A 15,988-nucleotide genomic window follows, 5' to 3' on the forward strand; every position below is an offset into this window, starting at 1 on the left:
TCCCTTCTTCCCACTAAAAAGCACACTGCTTACACAAAAACATTCCAGTTTCCTTCTATTTGTTCTAAGGACATCAGGCTCCAGTTCCACTGCACAGCCCTTTGCTCTAGGGTTGTTACTAATCAGCTCTTCTGTTCGCCATTTATCACCTCATATTTTGATGAGCTTTATTTCTATAGAGTTAAAGCCAAGGCCATATCATTAGCCCACAGTGAATGTTTAATACTGTTGTAAATACATTCAAAGTGTTTGGAAATTTCAAGAGGAAATTCAAAAGTTAGGAGGTCACACTTAGGACACTCAAACAACCATCTCTATGTCTTGTTCTGACATATGGAGTCTGGTTAAGTGTATTGCTTTTACTCATACAGCTAACTTTAAAAGCCATAGTCACAAGGTAGGCACGTGAAATACAAATGAAGCAGCAAGAACTCTTTTCACTGACAGAGGTGGAACAAGACCTCTTCATCTTGCTGGAGGACAAGCTGGATTAGCATCAAGAAGACTAGAAACTGAATCCCCATATTCTCATCCCATCTTGATATTGATGCATGACCCTGGGACAGTTCTGCCTCTTTTCCTCCCTTTTCCAAACGGTAAAATGAAGAATATTTATTAATTTCTGAAACAGCAGCAAGTCCTTCATAGGCATTGCTTCCCCTGATAAGAAAGCAATCATAGATTGTAGTAAGGTGCTTTAACCAGTACTCACAGCAGGATTAGGCCATGCCAACAGTAAACACAGTTAAGCCTCAACCCCCCTTCTCTGCTCAATTCCAGCTTGATCTCTCCTTATCAATGCAAAGAAACAATATTTTCCTAAGAGAGATGAGCCAAGGCAAGTCCCAGGATGGAGTTGAAAGCAGGCAAATGCCCAGACAGACAGGTATTAACTTGCCTCCCCAGGCAGAGCCAGAGGCAGGATGGGGAGCAAACCCAAGGAAGGGGAGTCAGTGGGAAGAACTAGGCTGGGCAGCAACAGCTAAAGAGAGCACATCTGTCAACTGACAGTGAGTAATACAAAAAGGCCTTTGAACTTCCAACCATTTCCCTGAGCTCATCCCTCTGCATGGTCACACTGGACATCATCCAATGTTTCAGCAAAGCTAGGTCTATCATAAGCCTGCTATTCCTCCCCCTCTCCCAACTCCTATTACACAGGACACTCTTTTATTGCCAAGCAGAAGGAGAAGGGGGAGGGCAGGGGAAAAGGAACGTTTATAAGGTGAAACACAGACTGAATCATGTCCCACTGTCCTTTGAACACTTTATCCCTGTTGCCTGTGGTGAGCAGGTTGCTTTGTACCCAAGGACAGCAAGCAACTGGTGTTCAAAATTCTGGAACGCAGAGAGGCTTGAACAATACTGGCTGCTTAATTAGACAAACTCCCACTCATGTGAAGAATGAGAAGTCAATTTCAAAAATAAACAAAAAAAAAAAAACCAAACAAAAAAAAACCAAAAAAACACGCTACCGATATTAGAAAAGCGCAGCCTGACCCCCCAGCTATGTTCATACTCGTGCATATGTATAAACACACACATACCCTCAAACAGATCTGTTTGCTGAGATCTGCAGCACAGCAGGCAAAAAGTCCAGGGACAAAAATAAAGGAGGTTAGTCCACTCTCAGGAAGAAAAAGGAGGCATTGCATTTTACTAACAAACATCTTGGAAAATCTAGTTCCAGTTTAACATAAAATGTTATTGCACTGCTGAACTGTATTTAAGGATGTTGTGGGTCAAAAGAAAAAAAAATTAAAAAAAAATATAAAGACTATCAGCATCCAATCTTTCACAGTCCTTTGATCACAAGCACTCTGCCTGAGGGGGCATTGCATTAATTCTGGTGCCTTTTAAAGGAAACATACATACTCCAGGCCCAGTAACATGACAAAATTGCAGATAGGGAACTGGTGTGTTTTCAACAGAATACTTAACTTGTGACAAGAGTTACTAGATTTTAAAACTTGAAGTTTAGAAGTGAAGCTTCACCCGAGCCTTTGCATCTGAGCTCCTGATTGAGTGAATGGCAGAAGGAAAATTACTCTTTCAAAGTTTCCATTAATTTTAATAAAAGACCTGTAAGATTTTTATCCTAACCTCACATTAAAAATGTTTCTTGTGGGGCTGATGAGCAGGTGATAGCGACAGCCCTGCCTGGCAAGGAAGAAACCCTCTACTGGGCTTGAATGAGCTGTAGCTCAACGGGAACTATGTAGATTTCTCCATGAGATGGGAACAACAGATCACTTTCAATAATCTTCGAGGTAAAAAGTAAATTTTTCTTCAGTCCCTTCAAATGAAGGAGTATTGTACAACTGTGCACGGAGGTAAGCAAACACATCTGCACCCAGAAAAGTAACACATTTATAATTTAATTATATATGATACAGATCCAAAATTCAGAGCAAGAAAGCTCTTCTGGAAGGATGGTTATGGGGAGATTTGGTGTATCTTGTGAGAAACAGAACTATGTATCAGTCCTCAGGCCAAGTTTACTCAGTTGTCCTTTCACCCTTGCCACAGGAAGTACGACTCATTCACACCACAGGGACTTCAAAGCGCGTGCAGGAGGGCAGAATGAAAACCATTCCTCTTCTTGCATGCGGCTTTCGTTAGGGACAGCCCAAAGCAGTCTCTGCTGGCACAAGGCAGGAAGGCAGCTGAATTACTCTGTGCATGTGCAGCAAGGGCTTCCAAGCCAGACACTGTCAGCAAGCCAGAGAGCTGACACCAGGCAAAGTCTACGGAGCTGGCACGACAGCTGGCAGGTTACTTATTGCTATTTTATTACTACAGCACTCTGGCTTGTAAACATGATCCAGAGCAGGAAGCAAACATGTCACGGAATAATTGGCTTCAATCACAGCAGGGCTTCAAATTTGCAAGGAGAGCCATTTCTGTCACAGGTAAGCAGAGGCAGGGCTCTCCCAAAACTAATAGAAAATACCTATGGAGATGTTCCAAGGACATTGATACAAATGTAAAGTGCCTGGGGTGTGCAGAAACAGTGACAGTTGAGGAAAAATTTACTGCAATCAACTCAGGAAGTGGTGATTTGTTTTATAGTGTGCAACACAACATTAAAAATACAAAGTAAAACACCATATTTTAAACTGAAAATATCTCTCAAAAGGAGTGTTTCCCATGTCTGCTCCTGTTTTTCACAGTTGTAACTCCACTCGCTATCAAGCATCTCGCTTTCTTTCTTTTTTTTTTTTTTTACACCACACACTGCATTTCAAGCTGTTATTCTTTAACCAAAATTACCGACTACCAATTCAAGGCTAGAAAATTGCATTAATACAGAATTTAGCAAATTCCAGCCAACTACTCAAGCATATATGCAGTACTGTATAGACACAGGTGCAAGACTGAATCTTGACTGCTAAAGTAATTTTCACCTTAACCCCCACCCTGTTTCAGTCTCTTGTTTATTAGGAGTCCAGTAGGCCAGTGTCTTCCCATTTTCCTCTCCTCTTCCCAAGGAAGTAGATAGAACTCATTCTTATTGTATTGGCTTAGAGTACACATATGAGCATATAATACACTGAAGAAAAGTACACTCTAAAAAGGTATGGTTGCAGACTTATTTCTCTGGAAAGTTTGGACATTCACAGGAGAAAAAAGAAAATCCTGTAACTCTAAAACTAGCTCGCAGCAGATCAGTGGAAGGGTGGGATTCCTTGTAAAGACATCTGTTCACTCTTCCAGTCAGAGACATCTACTTGATATTATAATTCCTGCTTGTAAAACTCAGAGCTGCACATCCATACAATTGCTGGAAAAGAATCTAAATAGCTTTAGCATCTCAGAAGACTCCATATAAAGTGGATGCAGATTGTGGTTCATAAGTCAGAAAAAACAACTGGGCCCACTCCAGCATGAAGACTAGCCCCATGTTTTTTGAGGAATTTTTAAAGTAGGCCTTTAGTATATCTAGGTCTTGCTGGATGACTTAATCAGAACAACCCAAATCTTTAGCTCAGTATTTGTATTAAAAGAAATTTAATAATTTCAGTCAAAAAATAAAACGATAAATCAAGTTCAAAACAGAGATGCTCAAAATTTCACTCCAACCAGTAAACTTTATGCATGTCACAGACAAACAGCCAGGGAAGGAAAGAAAAATTAGCGAACCAACTGTTCTCATGTACTGTGTGCATCACTGCTGATTTGTGAGAAGCTTAAATTGATTTAAAGTTCAAGCTGCTGTTCCAAGGGGCTCAAGCCCCACTCCTGCTCTTGCACTCCTGCTGCCCTCTTGCTGCTTGGCACAGTCAGCAAGCAGAGAAAATGGAAGGTTAACCCCACAAACGAGTATACCTTCAAAAGGCTCCTGTATGCCAAGCAGAATAGAGGGATTTAGCAAGCAACCTGTTCTGGCAAAAAGGTTTGGTGCTCTAATAACTAAGTAACACACAAAACAGTACAGACAATTACCACAAACCTACACTGTAGAGCTGATCTAGTTTGTACAAGCTAAGAATAGTATCATTCTTGGATTCATAATGAGCAGCCACTCAGAGCAAGATATAACAAGCTTAAAGGAGTAAGTGTTCCTCAGTCTCCTCCACTGCAACCCTGAATGTGCGCGTGGAAGTCATGCACTTAAGAAATATGGCGAAGGATGCTACAGAAATGTTAACTTTTATTTCTGCTTTCTTCTTTCCACTAAATTGCACTTCAAGTACTGCTGGCTGTCAGCTGAAAAAGTTCTCTTTGTATCTATTTGACCAGGATGCAATATTTTAAAAGGCAGCTCCTATTCTAGTCCTTCCCCCTTGAATGACTTTACTACTCTGAATAAATGGAGCTCCTTATCTCCCCTTCCATCTTGTCAAACCTACAGTCCTCCTCTGTACACGTTAGCTTTCCTCTATCACTAAACTGCAGAGACCTACAGCACAAGTTATATCTTGAATAAGATCACAGAAGGTTGGAAAAGACCCTCAACACTATCTAGTCCAACAGTCAACCTATACCACCCCCAAGCCATATTCTCAAGTGCCACATCCAGACATCTCTTAGACGCTTCCAGAGACCATGACTCCACCACCTCCGTGGGCAACTTATTCCAATGCCTGGCCACTCTTTCGGCGAAAAGTTCTTTTCTAATGTCCAATCTGTACCTTGCCTGGTGCAACTTGGGGCCATTTGCTCTCATCCTTTCACTTGAGACATGGCAGAAGAGACTGACCCCCACCCCACTACAACCTCCACTCAGGTAGTTGTAGAGAGCAATGAGATCTCCTCAGCGTCCTTTTCTCCAGGCTAAACCCCAGTTTCCCAGTACATATTTTCCAGACCCTTCACTAGTTCAATTGTGCTTCTCTGGACACATGCCAGCACCTCAGTGTCCTTCTTGCAGTGAGGGGCCGAAACTGGACACAGCACTTCAGGTGTGGCCTCACCAGTGCCAAATACAGGGGGACAATCACTGTCCTGGTCCTGCTGGCCACACTATTGCTGATACAGGTCAGAATGCCATTGGTCTTCTTGGCCACCCGGACACACACACACTGGATCATGTTCAGCTGCTGTTGACCAGCACCCCCAGGTCCTTTTCTGCGGTGCAGCTTTCCAGCCTGTAATGCTGTCTGGGGTTGTTGTGATCCATGGGCAGGATATGACACCTCACCTTGTTGAACGTTGCACAACTGGTCTCAGCCCATCGACCCAGCCTTTTCCTCATCCACTAAATGGGTCATGTTGTCATAGAAGGAGATCCAGTTGGTTAAGCAGGACCTGCCTTTTGTAAAACCATTGTCTGGGCCTGACCCTTGGTTGTTCTGCACATGTTGTATGATGGCACTAGGATTATCTGCTCCATGACCCTCCCTGGTACCAAGGTCAGGTTGACAGGCCTTGTTCCCTGGACAATCCTTCCAACTCTTCTTGTAGGTGGGTGCTTCATTTGCCAATCTCCATTCAACTGGAACTTCTCCAGTTAACCAGGACTGCTGCTAAAGGACTGAAAGTGATTTGGCAAGTTCTTTCACCCTTATTACTTTTACGCGCATCCCTTTGGGCTCATAGACTTATGGGTGTCTAATCAGCATAGCAGGTCTCTAACTATTTCCTTCTGGATTATGGGGGTTTCACTCAGCTCTCTGTCACTAAGTTTCAGCTCAAGGAACTGGGTATCCTGAGGACAACTGGTTTTGGCATTAAAGACTAAGGCAAAGAAGGCATTAAGTAACACAGCCTTTTTCTCATTTCCCTGACACTATGCTACCCTCTACATTCAGCTAAGGGTGAAGACTCTGCTCAGCCCTCCTTCTGCTGCCAATGTATTTATAGAAATTTTTTCTGTTGTCTTAACTGCAGAGGCCAACCTTCTTAGAAACTGTAAATTAAAAAAGGCAGAAGTCAAACCCAGTTCCCACATTCTCTGCATCACTTTATATTCTGTCACTTATATGTCTACCTCTATTTTATATTGTTCCTAACCTCCACTGCCTGAGAATATCAGCAGATTGCTCACACTTCAGTACTGTTTCCTGGTTTGCACAGCTTCCATTCAAATAGATACAGGCCAGAGCCCCTTAATATATTGTATCTCCTTAATATATGATATCTTATTGTGCAAGACCAATAGGTTCTTCTCTTTAGGGCCACAGAGAGAGAGACATGATGCATCGGTAGACACCAAGAGAAGAGTGGAAGAAAGTAGCATGAAAAACATGTTCTTCCTTGAAACACAAAATCTGCCTGTACTTGTAATACAAAGACTTCCCAAACAAGAGGTGGCATATTCATCTTTAACAGCCCTTAGTGGATTATACATCCATAAACTTGTCAAATTGCTGTCTGAGAATGTTTGAAGTTTCAGAATCAATGTTTTGTGGCAAGGAGATTCACAGTTTAAGCATATGTTGTATGAAGCAACTCTTGTTAGCACCTCCTGCTAGTTCCTATGGAAGATCTTATCTTACTCACCCCCAAGTCCTACCATGACTGCTTAGCTTGAAATTTTTGGTGCTGGAAGTTGTTGAATTACCAGGAAAATCGTATCAAGAAGTATTTCTTGTCTAAATCATTACTGAGCCCATAAAAAAAAAAGTTAAAACAATCCCACCACCATCCCCCAATCTTCTCACCTACCTGCAAAAAAAAAAAACCCACAAGAAAAGGAATTTTTTACCGTGTTTAGTAAAAAGCCAGTAAAACCAGTTTAGCTATTGGATATGCCTCACCTCCCCAAGACTCAAGGTCTTCCATGTTGCTTAACCTTCACAAAATTTTAAGAAACAAGACTTGAGAAGGCAGGAAATTTTCATGAAGCTGGATTTACATCTCCCACATTTAAGGAAGAAGAGATTCTTTAAGACAACATTTGAAAGATTAGGAAAGCTCCTTTCCATACAGTAATCAACAGCAGAAACCAGGAAAGGTTAGAGAAAGATCCAGCAGAGGAAGATAAATCTCTTTCATGTCCATTTACAGGAGCCTTAAATTTTCAGCTCTAGGGCAACTTTTAGGAAAGGAGTTTCATGAAACCAGCCCTTTTTTTCTACTCTTCAATTCTACCATGCTCTGTGGAATCCAAAGAGATGAGGTAAAAAAGGAACTTACTTGTGTCTCAACAGAAAGAGGCTTTCTCTATTCATCTCTATCATGCTACATCCACTCAGAATGACATGTCCCATCAGTTCTCACCTTGCTGGGCTCAGCTACACAGAAGCCAACACTATACAGATACACAGTACCTGCAAGGTAATGGCTCTCAGCAGATCCCAAGACCAATGAATGCTGTTTCAGTGCTTGCCTTTCCCTCCCTTCACAGGGCAGCAAGGACAGAAACTAGAATGTTCCTTAGGAGGGCAGACACCCTCAATATGCCTCTTCACACTGTTTATTTTCCATTAATATTTACAGCAAAATATATATATTTTATCATATAATTTAACTCAGAGAAGGTGCTTTTGCAAGGGTGGAAAAATGAGAGGTGCTTTTCTCTGTCCCTTCTCTCCCTCTAACATATTCATGTCCAACCACCACCTAAAACCAGCTGCAAAAAAAGCTGAAGTTGGGGTTTCACTGTGTTTTATATCAGTGGACAATGGCTTTGTTTGACTCCGAGTCAGTCAAAAGTACAAGTCATCTACAATCAAAAACTTTTGTCACACAAATGGTAGGATCTGCCTGTAAAACAGGGCAGCACCTGCAGAGAAAAAGATATTCAATTTTCCCAAACACAAGTCAAGGATGGTATTCTTACTGCAGCCATCTTCATCACTGTGGTCCCCACAGTCATTGTCTCCATCGCATTGCCACTGAGCAGGGATGCACGTGCATTCACCAAAAGCACTGACAGCACAGGTGAAATGATTACGCCCACAGGAGCACTCAGTGCTACTTGTAATACCTGTAAAGGAAGAAAAAAAGAAAGAGAGATGCTTTGAAGAGATCCCATCTATTTTAGAGTAAACATTAAATACAAAGTGACATCAATTTTTCTCTGTGTACACACAGAGTGTGTACACACAACTGTGTAAGAACACATCCTTGACTGCCAAGGAAAATATTCACCCTCCTCACATGCTGAAATTGGAGATCAATTACTATGCACAGTTTCTTGGAAAGGCAAAAGCAAAGTGCAATCTGCCAAAAAGAGACTTGGGAATCAGCTGAAAAACAACTCAGCGCTAATCACAAACATTCAAGGAATGCCAGGTATCAGAACACCCCTTTTATTTTACAAAGTCAGTCCTCTCCTAGACCACAGTGCTGCTGCTGCTCTTCACTTAGTTCTGACACTATAATACAAGGGAAAACTCTCTGAAGTAGAATCCTTGCTATTTGAAGAGTCTTCTCCAAACCCTAAACTTTTTAGATGCAAACCTTTTGCATGTCACTATTTTAGACATTTCAGTTTCCAGTGAAAGTGGAAAAAATATCTTTTATTATTTACCTGTAAACATTAAACTGTTACACTAGGCTGTGCAAAACTGACATTTATGAGAGCAAGAGGATTTTCAGTTTTACAAACTGAAAATGCAGTCCACATGATAAGAATATTTTTTCCAGCCTTAAAGTTAGCCCAAGGATCTCCCAGCCCTCCTTTCCCACCTTCAGAACAATACTCTAACACAACTCTTGACTTTCACCCCTGAGCAAATGCAACTATTTAGGATATTATCCCACACTTTCTCTTAAAAAAAATCTCTACCTTGAGAAAGAACAGGTTGTAACACCCCCCACACCCCAAAAGGAAAAGGTCATGCCTAAAGTTCTGTCTGACATTATGTAGACAATCTATATAATCAATATCACTGTTAAACAAATGATTATCAATAATCAACTCCCTCAACCCATTCTGGTTGGATTTTTTTGCATGGTTCCTTCTTTCTGCAATTCAAACAAACCTAAAGCTCTTAAATTAAACAGCAGATCATAAGGAAAGAATTATAAAGAAATACCTGCCCCAAGTGGTAATCACATACTGAACTATTTTCAGGCTTTTTGATTTCAGTGATCACACTCATGCATTTAGTGTACCTGTGATTAACCATAGTCAATTGCTGTATCAATTAAGCAAAAAGAAATAACAAGCCTCATAATTTCCTTATTTTCCATTCTAATGGAGAAGAGCAATATCTACAAAAAGGGATGTAACACTTCTGCAACTCTTTGAACAGCAGAATTCCCTCCAGTGAAGACATTCACTTGTGCCAGTAAAGCAAAGATTTCATTTCAGAGAGAATGCACTTCCTTGAAAAAGGATTACATTATGTTTCTTCTGCATAAAACTGGCTGAAAAGATTTCTGCCAGCCTCAACTGCCTGCTTGCAAATGTTACACTGCAGGTTGCAAGGCCTTAACTGCAAACTATTTTCCAAGCTGAACTGCACCCAACAAATGGTTGTGGGATTTCTGTTCAGTCTGTCATGGGCATGAAAACCTTTTACTCTTTCACTCATGTCCACTACAAGTTACCTTTGAAAGGTTTAGTACAAAACATACATCTCAAGGTATTACTGCATACATACAGCCATCATCAGGTATAACAAGGGATAAAGGCTAAAAGAACAGGAGGTGAAAAAGGAATGCAAGAGGCCAGAGCAGTCACATCTTCAGAGGACTTACCAGGTATGGCCAGGGCAACGGCTGGCTCAAAAGGACAGCAAGTGGGTGATGTAGCCAGAAGGCAAAAAAAGCAATGGATATTCCTAAGGAAAAGCAATTCATCATCTATGCAACATTTCAGACTAGCAGAAATAAACTAATGGAAATTCCGAAGAACCAGAACCACCCACAAAAATCAAACAGGTTTCTTCAAACCGACAACACAGAAAACTCAGAATAAATCATCTTCTGCTGTTGTAGGTGCTGCAACCTTTTAAAAAGGCAGAACTAGTTGTACATTGTAACCAAAGTAGCTGCTCTTTAAACTACCTTTTCCAAAGCAATTTTCTACCATTATCCTCAAAAGCACCCCTAAACACTCATCCCAGCTATCTTAAACTCCCCTTCCTGTTGGAGTACACAAGACCACTATCATTTAGGTTGGAAAAGATCTCTAAGGTCACCAAGTCCAACCATGAACCCAGCATTGCCAGATCCACCATTAAAATGCATCTCTAAGGGCCACATCCACATGCCTTTAAATACCTCCAGGAAAGGAGACTCTACCATTCCCTGGGTAGTCTGTCCTCCACTGCTGACAACCCTTTTGGTGAAGAAATTTTCCCTAATATCCAATCTAAACCTCCTCAGACACAACTTGAGACCATTTCTGCTCATCCTGTCACTTTGTACCTGGTAGAAAAGACACCTACCTCCCTACAACCTCCTTTCAGGTAGTTGTGGAGAATGACAGGGTCTCCCTGAGCTTCCTCCTCTCCAGGCTAAACCTAGCTCCTTCAGCCCCTCCTCTGAAGACCAGTTCTTTAATCCTTTCACCAGCTTTTCTGGCCTTCCCCATGAGCAGCATGGCAGTACAGCTCTGCAACAGCAAGGAAAGAATCAGTGCAGCTGTCCCAGTCTGCAAACTGTAACTTAATCTGCTCTATTGTCAAACGCACAGCGCTCTTCAAAGTTGCTACTAATATTAGGTTACATATAAGCACACACACACTAAATCTGTTCTTCTCACCTCATTAAAGTTGCTATGTTCCATCATCTCTGCTCTGTGATTTTATCATGCTACTGAAACTGTTGGAAGCTGAAGGACACGCTATGACCCAGATACCACCACTCTCTCATATGCACTAGCTGGTGTCTGTAGTGCCATTATGTAAGCACACTTTGCACAACTATTTCAAATTACAACCAGTGCAGATCTAATGGTTTGTGATTTGTGACCCTTAGGAGAAATAGCCTTCTAGTCATTTATAAGTCATGATCTACCCTGGTTTTGCACTTGTCAAGCAATGCACATGATTGCTGGGAAAGTACACTGATTTCAACCTAGAACAGTTTCAGAAGCAAATCCTGGATGGTTAGTCTTTCCCAGCCAAAAGAACAAGGTGAATGAAAGCTGGCACACCTGAAGGTAGCAGGAATTTTCTCAATTATTTTACTGTGGATAGTATTTCACCTTTGGCATTTCATGAATATTTCCCAGTGCTCAGAGCTCCAGTCACACTATCCTGTAACTGTATCTGTAACAGTAGAGGGTCAGGAAGGATCAAGATGAGAAGCATGTTTTTTCCAACTCCAAGCGGAAATGGTGCACTTGGTGCTAGAAGCCTTAGCAGGAGATCTACTGTCTTACCTCAAACTCTCATTAAACACTGGGAGAGTGAGATAGAAGGCTGACCAAACACACATAAAGCTCCAGCGTCACATTTCAATCCCAGTTAGTCAGCGGGCCAGGAACAGGATGGAAATCAGTGCTTGCTGTTCAGGCAACTGGACCAACAATCAAAGGGGACATATCTAATTGCACTTCTACACATTATTCTGGAGCAGGAACAACAGCAGGACCTCTGGGCTTAGTAACAACAAATATTTTTCCCAAAACTTTACATTACATTGCAGGCTTGGACATTTTACTAGCTCTGTATTCAAAAATATTTTCACTTATGTAGGAGGAAAAACCCTAACATATTTTAGCAACGGAATATATACAAAATGACACAAAAAAGCTAAACAGAGATACTGCCACATGCTGAGCTGATATCACTCCATTTTCATGGCCTCTCCTGATCCTTCATGTAACTACATAAAAACTTCCTACTCTCACTTGCCCATGGGTACAAACAACTAAAAAATTATCTTCGCTGTCCGTAGTTTGGTTCCCTCCAGATGTATACCAGCAGGATCCAGTAACCAAACAGTTTTCTAGCAAAGTAAACAAACAACCTCCAGATTTTAAAAACAGGAAGTCAGTCTAAACACAGTCTCATACTTAACATCTGCCATCACCTTAAAATTAGCATAGTATGCTCAGTTTCTTCAGATTGCTTCCAAATATCCTCCAAAACTTCATATATATCTGATAAATTAAATGCCTCCTAAGGAAGGGTGAGTTGCCACCACCTCTCTTGAAACAATAGTTAGCCTCTATGTAGTTTTATGTCTAAAGTTGGCAAAGCAATTATGTCATTTCTGGCTGAAAAGCAGAAGTCAATTATCATCCTGTTATTTCTGTCCTTTTTTGGTTTTTTTCGGGGGTGGGGGGAAGACAAGCAAGGGCAGAGCTGCTTAAACAGTAGGTTGTTACTCTGCTTTCCTCACCTCCCAGTAACTCTTCATCAGGCCAAACAATATGGCCCCATAAAGCAAAACCTAATAATATACACAACTTCATTTTGCTGACAAAGTCACTTGCAACCCTCAGAGCTATTACAGAGCATCCCTTTATTTGCTACAGATTCATAAAAATATTTTTCTATTTAAGAAAACTTAAGTAGACAGGATAATTACCAAACTGGGCTCCATAGCTGTTGCTTTGACAGAAACAGTAAATTTCAAGTGGAGAGTGAAAACACTGTTTTGTTTAAATCCTGATGGCATGCTTTATTCCAAAAAGAAAGATTCTAACCCATTCCCTCTTTAATGAAAATGACACATGGCAGCTCTTAACACTACTTTGCAGCAATTCAACCTTTGACAGGCTGTTGATACAACATGGAATCATGCAACAGCCCAATTTGGAAGGGACCTCAAAAGATCACCTGGTTCAACCTTTTGTGGAGAATGGAGCCTGGATGAGACTATCCAGCACCCTGTACAGTTGCATCTTGAGAACCTCCAGTGATGTCAGGGACTCTGTCATGTTTCTGGGGAGGTAGAGGGGAGTCAGCATGATTGTTTTCACTGTAAAAAGCATCTTTTGTTGGGATCAACACATTCTGTCAGTCTCTAGTAGCATTCTAGCACTATCAGAACTTTATCATATTCACATATGGATGAAGTTTCCTCAATGAACAACTGCAAAAGAATCTGGCTTTAATAGTCAATGCCATGCTGCCTTTCCAAATTTTCTTTATCCAGGTATCAAGAACCAGCTACATAAAAGAGACTCCCACTCCACACCACCCTGTTGATTTTATCTTTTCCCTTTGATCCTAACACAGAACCTCTTATTGTTATTTTTAAAATCAGCAGCAGGAAGTTCACAGCCATCAGTTTGTTTGCACCACCCTCCAATTCCTCATGTACCTGTAACATTGGATAGCACGGCTAAAACCATGGCTAAGTATCTCTTAAGCGCTTCCATGCTACAAGGAAAACAGTGCCAACAGCTTTAGAAAAGCCAGAACTACAAACAGATTTGGCATTATTTACAGTTGCAGACTGTTCAGCTCAGAATCAGAAGCCTCTAGAAAGAACAATCATTCTCATGGACCAGCACTGAGTAACATATGGATTTGGGTTTCTCCCCCTCCATGGAGAGGTATCTAATTGTGGCCTACAGAAGACCTTCAATGGAAGGCAGAGATCTTTCTGCAAACCTCATTATTACAAGAGACAGAACCAAAAATACGACAATACCATATTTTATAATTTTAACTCTACCACAGAAAAACGTGTTGTGAGGACAGAAGGTATAAGTGGATATTAAATGAAGATGAAAATACAGGACACATTTGACACTTAGAGTGACAAAGAGGAAAAAAGAAATCAAGGACTGTTTAAATAAAATGGAATGTGATTAATAGCATTACAGGTGAAAGGCGAGAATTTCAGTCCTAATAGTGATGGGTATAAGGCTGTAGGGTTTTTTCCACAGAGAAAGCATGGAAGGGTATCCCCAGATGCATTTTTGAACAAATCTGGAATAAGCATCAGAATATTTTGCCCCGGCTTCAACAGATGTACTGAATTTCTTTCTTCTGTATTTCAAGAACTCATGAACATCTGTTTACTTTGGGTTAAAATTAGTGAATTCTGCAGTATAGCCTTTAATAGCCTTTTTAACACCTTGCCCACCTACTGCTAGAAGGTCTGTGTCAGAAAACAATTATGCTCCTTTCTCCACTTCCAGGCCAGGCTCTCTTTTGCATTCCTATCACACAGACATCTTGATGAGGGGATATGTCAGATGGTCTTGAGCACAATTCAGATGATACACTTCGCTTTTTTATCCAGCACTTCTCTGAATTCCTATAGCAAAGAAGCTCGGATTTATTTGCTTGCCTGTCTTGAGGAAAATGAAAATTCTGGATTCCTCTCTTACCCAAATAGCAGTTTCCACTGAAGGAAAAAGTACAGTTAATCCAGCTTTAGAAGAGGGATTTGCTGACCATTGTTTAAACTCAGAGCTCTGCTGGCAGACACAGAAAAGGCAACATTACAGCACAACAGCCGGATGTCAGAAGGGGCACCAGGCACTGATAAAAAGCCAACAGTTTTCTCTTCTTTTCTACTCCCACTACAGAAGCATCTGAAGCAGTTTTGATTGGGTACCCACATGGTCTTCAAGTTGTTGAAGCCTGCCTAGACTAAAGTTAACATCACTAGGAAGAACAATCGAAAAGTTTTCAAAGCTTTAAACAGAATTGTTACAGTTTTGTTTGAGGAAGTATGTGATAGTGGAAAGGTTAAGGGGAAAAAAAAAAAGACATAACCCTCAACAAAACCACATAAACCAGAGGAGAGACTGAAGATGTTACAGCCTTTTGGTAATGGAATATGATGCCTACTTTGGCAGTTTCCAAGTGAGAATGAAAGTTTCCTAGTCCTAGAAGTTCCCCTTTCAATTTGAAAAAGCAGGGCTAACCCCAATCCTGAACCAGCTTGTTCTCAATTAGACACGTGACTGCACTAAGTGCTAGGGAGAGGCACGTTATCAAGCACAATCAGCTTCAGTTACCATATTAAACTGCACAACTACACACCTTAGACCTCAAAAATGTTACACTTAATGTGAGCACAAAGAATAGAAAGCATAAGGAAGAGAAATTCCACAGTGCATCTGCTAACTAGGACTTGAAGAAAAGAAGGGGTACAACAAAGTGCAAATTGACTGAGTGTTGGTGCAATGGGTGCATGACTAAGTTAGAGTGAGACTGGAACAGAAGCTGTATTTTCAGAAACACTGCGTGGGGAGAGAAATAGGAGGCCTTTAAAAATGTGCTTGAGTCTCTGGATCCCAATTCTGATCCCACAGAATTAAAGACCAGCAATCCCACTGAAAACTTCTACCTGCATTCAGGGAGCAGGAAAGCATTTACAGAAACAACTATGGAAAAAATACACTGAAGAAGCATTTGATTTGAACATAAAAAGACTCAATGATTAAGAAGCAACTGTTACAGTTCCTTCTTCCAAAACTTTAAAGTCATAAATTAACACCTTGCAATAATCAGTTTGACTATAACTGAGGTCTCTAGATACTTGTCCTAACTCTATCTATATCTTCTACAGAGCTCAACAAAATTACTTCTTCCCTTCTACAAGTGGGTATACCACTATTATGCCACCACAATGTACTGAGGCTTAAAGTTTAATCTGTTTCTACATATACAGAGTCTTTGAATAGAAGACTGTGCATTATTATTGCCATGAAATCCTACTCAAAATCTTATTC

General features: G+C 40.9%; 1 protein-coding gene across 1 annotated transcript in view; it reads right to left on the minus strand.

Annotated features, from left to right (window-relative positions):
* Positions 1–15,988, minus strand: part of LRP4 (LDL receptor related protein 4) — an 88,849-nt gene that overhangs the window by 39,769 nt on the left and 33,092 nt on the right. The window contains exon 2 of the mRNA XM_041460094.1: positions 8,228–8,374. Within this exon, the coding sequence (XP_041316028.1) occupies positions 8,228–8,374 (147 nt within the window). The remainder of the gene's footprint in view (positions 1–8,227; positions 8,375–15,988) is intronic.

The sequence above is a fragment of the Pyrgilauda ruficollis genome, unplaced genomic scaffold (assembly GCF_017590135.1).
Source record: "Pyrgilauda ruficollis isolate IOZ18807 unplaced genomic scaffold, ASM1759013v1 scaffold14, whole genome shotgun sequence".
NCBI classification, from domain to species: Eukaryota; Metazoa; Chordata; class Aves; order Passeriformes; family Passeridae; genus Pyrgilauda; species Pyrgilauda ruficollis.